Below are 8138 nucleotides of genomic sequence, written 5' to 3'. Positions count from 1 at the left end.
TAACGGGGGGTTTTTCTTGTCTTCGTGAACGATGATGATCGAAGAGTTTGATGCAGAATGGGACAACAAATAACACATAGAGCGAAAGGGAGCGAACGGAGGTGAAGAGTGAAGAGATATGAGATGGGTCTTTTACTTGTTGTTGAGTTTTGAGTTGAAGAAATGGTGATGGAAGAGGAATAGTTGGGTGAGGAGGAAGATTATGCAAATCTAGGTTTCAACTTCGTGAGTTGCTTGTGTTGGTGATGGAGATTTTGGTGTGTGCTGGTGACGGACATAATTACAAGGAAATAATCGATCACCTCATGGTTGAATTTGAACAAAGGGGATAAATTACAAGGCTCACGCATACATCCCAACTTATGTCGTGCACCTAACAAAGCAGATTGCAATGGCAAATAGTCAGTGTTTATTGAGAAAAACAACGAGAAACAATCCAATTACATAATAAGTTAAAATGCAGTAGAGAAATTCTATCGGAAATTTGCTAAAACTAAAGATCTCATCACGCTCTGTTCAAACTTCAAATTTAACGAACAAAGAAACCGAATGCAGAAAACAAAGGTATGATTTGCAAAGAAAATTTTAATGATTGAGCCTCACATTCTCTAAAAAAAAATTAAACTCAAACTACGATATCAAAATTTCAAGTCTGAATCCAAAAGAATGCACAGAGAAAGAAGGAATTGGACTCAATTTCTCTGCATCGTTCACTGCATCAAAAGCTTGTCTATTATTGGCATAAGCGAGGGTTGTTTTAGAAAAAGAGAGAATAAAGAGAAATAAATGAGAAGACTATTATTGGCATAAGAGAGGGTTGTTTTAGAAAAAGAGAGAACAAAGAGAAATAAATGAGAAGTAAAGTGGTATAGTGAGAAAAGAGAAAGAATAAAAGTAATTAAATAATGTTTAAGAAAAAAGTGGGATCCACAAATATTAACATTGTCAAAACATTGTGATGGGAAATATTTTAGTCATAATGAGAGCGGAAAAAGCGCCTTCCTTTATATATTTGCGAGAAAAAGAATATAAAAGTTTGGGAAAAAATCACCAAAAACCCCAAACTTTACCATTTATGACACATTTACCCCAAACTTTTTTTTGTGACACCAAAAACCCCAAACTTTGCTATTTGTGACACATTTACCCCAATATACTGTAGCCTAGGGTATTTTAGTCTTTTTCCCTTTTTCTATTTTTTTTTGTTTTTTTCTTTTTCCGGCGAGGGCGCCTCGCCTCGCCAGCGTCCGGGGCGAGAAGGACCCTCGCCCGCCCGAGCGAGCGCGCCTCGCCGGCGTTGGGCGAGGGCGACCCACTCGCTCGCCGGCGTCGGGCGAGGGACCCTCGCCCCGCCCGAAGCGAGGTGAAGGCCGCCTCGCCCGGGCGAGCGAGGCCGCCCATCACGCGTCGGGCGAGGCTTCCTCGCCCCGCCCGGCGGCGGCCCTCGCCGGATCCGGCGAGGCGACCCTCGCTCGACGCCGCCGAGGTCGCCCTCGCCGGATCCGGCGAGGGCCGCCTCGCTCGACGCCTCGTCCTCGCCCGGCGTCGGCGAGGGCTATCCTGGCTCGCCCAGGCGAGGGCGACCCTCGCCGGCGCCGAGCGAGGGTCGCCCTCGCCGGATCTGGCGAGGGCCGCCCTCGCCCGGACGCCGGCGGGCAGCCCTCGCCCGCCTCGTGCGAGGGCAACCTTCACTCGCCCGGGCGGGCGAGGGTCCCTCGCCCGACGCCGGCGAGGCGAGGTCGCCGCGCCATCGCCGGCGAGGGTAGCCTCGCCGGGCTGGGCAAGGGTCCTCGCCCGACGCCGGCGAGGCGAGGTCCTTCGCCCGACGCCGGCGAGGCGAGGGCTGCCCTCGCCTAACGCCGGCGAGGTCGCCGGAGACCTCGCCGGCGAGGGCAAAAAAAAAAAAAAAAAAAAAAATAGAAAAAAATAGAAAAAGGGAAAAAGACTAAAATACCCTAGGTTACAGTATATTGGGGTAAATGTGTCACAAATAGCAAAGTTTGAGATTTTTTGTGTCACAAAAAAAAGTTTGGGGTAAATGTGTCACAGAGGGCAAAGTTTAGGGTTTTTGGTGGTTTTTTCCCTAAAAGTTTTATTATTCTAATAATCTAATATTCTCTCTCTCTACAAACCTCAGCATCCCTCCCGTCTCTCCTCTCTTCTCCCGCTCGCCCAGCGCCGTAGCTCTCTCTCGCCGGAGCAACCCTCGCCGCCGTCGCCGGACCTCTCTCAGTCTCTGACTTCCGTGAGCGCGCCTTCTCCTTTCCTTTATCTGCCTGAGCTTGCGTCGTGCTCTGTCTTGCAATGTGTAATTCTGCACAAGAGCGTCTGTTTTCTATAGAAGTCGCTCAAGAACGGCTGAAGCTGGATTGTGGCCTCATTCTGATAGAATATGAATGGGTTTGTCTTAGATATCTCTGGGTGTCTCTTTTTTCTTGAATCTTGAATATCTGATTAGTTTGTGCTGGCCTGCGTCAAGCTGGTTTCTTGTTATTGATTCCAAGGTGCTTTGAGCTCAAACAATTCGAGAGTTTGTTCCTTTTGGAGTTTCCTCTGCTTGGTGTAGGAGATGTTTGACGGGCACGTAACAATGTGCAACAATGTCCTTCTTTTTTTGATCAATCCGATTGAATTGTTTTTCCTAATTCATAACTTATTTGTGCTTGCCAGTCGTAATCGATGGGTTTGCGTATCATTCTGTTATACCATTGAAATTTTTCAGGCTCTTTGCAGATACCTGCTTGAATTTTGTTTTTTTTTTTTTGTGATCAATATGCTTGAAAAATTTTCCTATCATAAACCTATTTGTGCTTGCCGGTCGTAATTGATGCGTATGCATACTATTCTGTTAAAGGGAACCATTGAAATTCTTCAGGCTCTCTGCAGGCATTTCCTTCAGAAAACAGTATAATTGCCCAAGTAATTGTTGCTTTTCTCTAGTATCTCTAGTGCAGAACGAGCACTATTGAGAGTTACGTAGAAATGAGGCAAGAAGAAGTGGATCGATGCCAGATCCAAGAGTGGTACCCTAGATTCAAGTTGGCCTCTATCAAAACTCATATTCATCTGCTTCCGGAGTCCTTTGTCCAGTACCTTCTTGGTGACTCCGGGCAATTTATTCTACCCACTTCCGTCACAGGTGAAGATGCCCTTACCAACAGGGTTCATAATCCTGTGGATGAAGTTGACCTTGCGGTTCCAGAAGGATCTGGAGATGAATCCGAGGAATTTCCACCTCCTTCTTTTCCTGAACTCGAGTTGGAGATCAAAGAATCAATCAAATCGCTGGGGGGTGCCATTTTTCCTAAGCTAAACTGGAGCTCGCCAAAAGATGCTGCTTGGATTAGCAGCAGCGGGAACCTTTGGTGCACGTCTCTCGGTGAGATTGCCCTCCTGCTACGTGCAGCCGATTCATCAACCCACGATCTCTGTCACACATATGATTCTTGCAGTGACAAGACCTCATCGAGGCCGCAGAGCTTTTTCCTTGCTCTACGGGAGTGGCGACCAGCACTTACCAGCACTTCGACCTGAGATGGAATTCCGTTGCTTCGTTAGGAATAAGCTCCTGGTTGGGATCTGTCAACGTGAGGTTACCACGTTTTACCCGGTCCTCATCGAGAAGAAGGACCATCTTAAGGTTTTGATCGAGGATTTCTTTGAAAGTGAAGTATTTTCGAACTTTGAATTGGATAATTACACGTTTGATGTTTATGTAACAAATGATGGGAGGGTTAAGGTACTGGATTTCAACCCTTGGGGGGCGTTTACGCTGCCGCTCCTCTTTTCATGGGATGAACTAAGTGAAGGGGATGATGAAGGCATGGATTTTAGAATTGTAGAGAGTCGGTGTGTGGTTCAACCCAGTTTGAAAACGGCGGTGCCGTATGATTACTTGGATACGAGTCCGGGGAGCGGTTGGGACCAATTCCTGAGAAATGACGACAAAGAGCTGAGGAGACAAACTGAGGAGTCTCCGGAAGCCAGTGCTTAGTTATTGAATTTCGGTCAGTTTGAATGCACACACAATTTTTTATTGCTCTTTCTTAGGCGTGTTTTCTGTCGTGGCTTGATTTTTGAAGTTGTTCCTTTTTGTGTTCTTATTGTGATCCTGGAATTTCTTCTCTATTGCTTTCCTTTGGTATTAGAAACAGTCAACAACTAGCTAAAGTTTATTATCCATGTTGATATACTGCTGGAGTTTTTCAGTCAGATTGGGAATATCTCATAGGCGGTGAACATGATCTCTGCTGCTCATGGCTTAATCCTCCAACACCTATAATCACCCTTAATAATTTTTGTTCAAAATCTTCTTTAGGAAGACCTACTGCAAGGAAGCAGAGGTAATTACTCTGATCACACCATTAACCCGCCAAAGCTGATGGCCAGAAGAAACTGTCAGTTCCAGAGAGTGGATTTAAACCTCTCATTCCATCACCGCTGGTGAAACTGACCCACTCAAGATAGAATTCTTTTCCAAGCTCAAAATTAATTGAAAGATTGATGAGGGAGAGGAGAAATCTTGGAAAGTTTTTTTCTTTTTGGTAAAGGAAATCCTGGAAAGTTCAATGTACTTGAAAATGAAATAACTGATATATACTTCACCAGAACAATGAACATTGTCATCTGCAGAGAAGGAGCTTGCTAATCAGGGGGAACTCATCGTCAAATGTATTACTATTAAAAGGACATTGAAGGCTTGTGTATAACCATTTATTATTCGAAAAAACTATGGAGAAAAGGAGGCAGTGGCATGGTCCTCAACTCTACAAGCAGCCCTTATATGCAGTTATATTTTTCTGTTATTTGTCGGTGATTGTGAAATTGCTGATATGTTTACAGACTGTCCAAAGGAAGTTATGATATATTGAATCACTATCCAGATTATCTTTGTGAAACACGATCATTTCTCCTGATTTCTTGTTAGTTTCTCCTATTTTATTTGGTCTTTTGATCTCAATATATACTCTTATTACCAACAACTCATCGTGTGGTTGATTGGCCAATTATTCTTTCAGGAAGGCCATTAAGGAGTCGTCTGCTGGGTTGAGCATTAGTGCTCAAACATTGAGTGCTTACATTTAAGAGGTTCCCGCTATTGCAATCGGAGAATATGGAGATGCGGTATTGGGGCATTTTTCAGTTCTATGGTGGTACTTGGGGCCATGTTAACATTCATTGCTTTAGCTTGGTATGACATTCGATGACATAGGTTAAGGATTATGATGCTGCGCTAGTCTTGGAACTGGATTCTATGGAAAAATTTGCGCTTCAGTGTCTGGCCTTCCGTCAGGTATCAGATAATGCAGATATGTACACATCCCTGTTACATTGAATGTTCTGCTAATTTTCCCCTCTGGTAGTACTAGACCCGAGCATATGATTATCATGGTAAAGGCATACATTGGTTACCCATGTGGAACTACGGCATTGCTGCAGCAAGAAATGCTCCCCTGCAATGGTTATTTTTTCCAACAAGGTCACTTGTAAGTACATACCCATTTAGATGCTGATAAAAAGAATTTCTTCTTTCTGCATGTCTAGAGAAAGATGCCCTACTGTACAAGCTTGGTTTGGTGAGACTTTGAGGTTCTTAACCGCATGATCTAGCAGTCTTATCAAGGGGATTTCATTTTGGCTGCAAATCTTGCCACTGTTTGGGACTTTGAGTAAACACGTGTGTTGACATGAACCGAAAGTCTAGTCTAATCATCCCCTATTTCCAGCAGAAGCTGAAACTTCTGTAGACGACAATGGAAGAGATCAACATGAGTCCATTTTTGGTTGCAAAGATCTTGGGCTTGATAGGGCCAACATAACTTAGATTTTCACGAACCGAAGGTCTTCTCGTTGATCCTTTTCGTCCCGTTCCTTGATCAGTGCGAGGGCCCTCAGACGTTTTTTTATTTTTTCCTGTATCAGATCTGTCATGAGTAACAACACATCGAGAAGCAAGCCAATCGCATTGCTGAGATGCGTAATACTCTGGCAATGTGATTGGTCTAGGTTCGGTGAAAGGCCCGATAGAGCGAAAATCTTCTGTGGATCCCTAGCGATCTATCGCTATCATTTTATTTTAGGAGAATGTAACTTGTAATCTTCATGGGAACATCAAGTGTCAAGTTGACATGACGTGATCTCATAGGGCAAAAGAGTTTCGTAGTGGAAGAAATGAACAATTATATCAAAGAAGTTACGTTAATCCGACAGAGAAATATGATTAGGCATGGATAACGAAGTGAGTTTGATTTTCAGAGTACTATCTTTGAGATCGCCATGAGTTTCCGATAATTAAGACATACAATTGATGCTAAGTTTTTTCTTTTTTCTTCTAATTATTGTGAAAAGATAGCAGAATAGAAGACACTTTCCTTATTATATAGAGCAAATTACTTCCATTACCCACAAAAGGTATGGAATAAACGAGTGCATTTCCTCATTGGGTCAAAAGCTTCGATTGACCTTTTCTTGCCCTTGAATAATCTTGACCACATTTGACTTGGACGACAATAGACATACTTGAAAATTTTCAGAATACGGACACCATAAATGTTATAATTTTTGTACGGCGCCCACTTGAGCGATGTAACTTTTTTTTTTCGACATTTGAGTAACATGACTTCTAAAAATCATCACTTAAGTGCCATAACTGTCAATTGATCATTTGAGTGCCATAAATTTTTTTTATTGCATCGGAAATTTGATATGACATATCACTTGTTAACGTTTTTAAGAATTTATCAAGTGACAGGAAAAAAAATTATAGCACTCAAGTGAATCCGTACATAAGTTATGACACTTAAGTGATCGAAAAAAAAGTTGTAGCACTCAAGAAAGCGTCATACAAAAATTATGACATTTATGGTGTTCTTTTCTCGAAAATCTTCTTATGCCGACGATGTACGAACTCATCCACAAATGGGCCCACAAGATCTAACAAGAATCGCAAAACAAATCTCAATGTCAAAGTAAAAAATAACTCCTTCGCGATGATACACAGATCTTGTGAGGTGGCCACCTCCACACCACAAACCAAAAAGGTCTCGTAGAATGTTTTTTAAGAAAACATGGGCTTCGATTTTCGTTTGGCCTTCTTAACTCTTGGGCCCATACAACTTTTTTCAATCATATCACTTGGAAGTCTAGATGCCCTCCACAGGACAAGAGGATGATAGATAGATCTAGAAAAGTAGCAATATCTTATAATCATACTGCTCATTGGTGGGTTACTAGTCATGAACATATCCCGCATGTAAACTTATCTAAATATAAATAGATGTGTAGTCCATATTCATGACCTGCCAATCGGATTATCGATTGTAGGACGTTTTCTCCGACCAAGGATGGAGGAGCACATAGCTCATATCCCACGTATCGAACCCAACAACGGGAAGAGAGGTCGGAAGATACTTACTTACTCCAATAAGGGATGGAGGAAGACACGGCTCTATAAAAATTTAGAATGTATTTCTTTTGCCATCATAAATAGCTTTTTTTTCCTTGCAAAAAAATAAAAAGAGAGTTTAAAAAATTATGCAAAAAAATTGACACTGCTTAAAATTTCTAGCAAACCCCCGTACTTAACTCCCAATTTACTTTAATTCCTAGTCATTGCACTTCAATTTTCTTGTAATTTATTTTCCTTCAAACTCTTACTCTCAAGACCTGGCATGCCTTAATTACTCATACACTCGCTCGATCCATTTTCGAAAAACTTATTTGGTGGAAGTTTGATTATTTTGTAGGCGAGCTAGAACCAGAAAATAAGCTTTTGTTTATTTTTCTCAATCGCATGTTTGTCAGATTTCCCTTAGGTCCAACAACCTTATAAACTTTTGACGTGGTGTAATGTGCAGCATATTTGCATCCTTTTATTGTTTATTCTTCTTAGAAAGCACTCTCGAAGCTTTAAAATTTATAGAACTTCTAACGTCAATACATGTAAAAAGGAGCCTAAAAGTTCGGGAATATTGGATTTGTAAAAAGTCCAAAAGTTCAATCCCGAATTAGTATTCTAAGGTGTCACTTAGTGAAAAAATATGCAATATCCTCAAAGTTATGGCACAAAATACTATATTTTTATGATTACTATAGATAAAAATGCACCATCTTGAAAAGTTCAAGGCCTTAAATATAAG

The 8138-nt window shown here is 42.0% G+C and overlaps 2 protein-coding genes across 2 annotated transcripts; both read left to right on the top strand.

Annotated features, from left to right (window-relative positions):
- Window positions 1-2104: 2104 nt before the first annotated feature.
- LOC130135960 (uncharacterized) lies at window positions 2105-5537 on the top strand. The gene is made up of 3 exons (XM_056305872.1): window positions 2105-2245; window positions 2887-3665; window positions 5019-5537. The coding sequence occupies exon 2, from the start codon at window positions 2983-2985 to the stop codon at window positions 3532-3534; it is 552 nt and encodes a 183-aa protein (XP_056161847.1). The 5' UTR covers window positions 2105-2245; window positions 2887-2982; the 3' UTR covers window positions 3535-3665; window positions 5019-5537.
- On the top strand, window positions 3536-3994 carry LOC130135967 (uncharacterized). Its single transcript, XM_056305882.1, has one exon. It carries the CDS (start codon window positions 3536-3538, stop codon window positions 3992-3994), a length of 459 nt encoding a protein of 152 aa, XP_056161857.1.
- Window positions 5538-8138: the final 2601 nt, after the last annotated feature.

This window comes from Syzygium oleosum, unplaced genomic scaffold (genome assembly GCF_021117445.2).
Source record: "Syzygium oleosum isolate NSW1041296 unplaced genomic scaffold, Sole_v2.1 Sole_v2.40, whole genome shotgun sequence".
Lineage (NCBI taxonomy): Eukaryota > Viridiplantae > Streptophyta > Magnoliopsida > Myrtales > Myrtaceae > Syzygium > Syzygium oleosum.
The sequence above is the reverse complement of the archived record's forward strand: the minus strand, read 5'-3'. Positions and strand labels throughout refer to the sequence as shown.

Excerpts from the sequence above, each read along its gene's own strand:
- LOC130135960 (XM_056305872.1), top strand. The coding sequence starts at position 2,983 with ATGAGGCAAGAAGAAGTGGATCGATGCCAGATCCAAGAGTGGTACCCT.
- LOC130135967 (XM_056305882.1), top strand. The coding sequence starts at position 3,536 with ATGGAATTCCGTTGCTTCGTTAGGAATAAGCTCCTGGTTGGGATCTGT.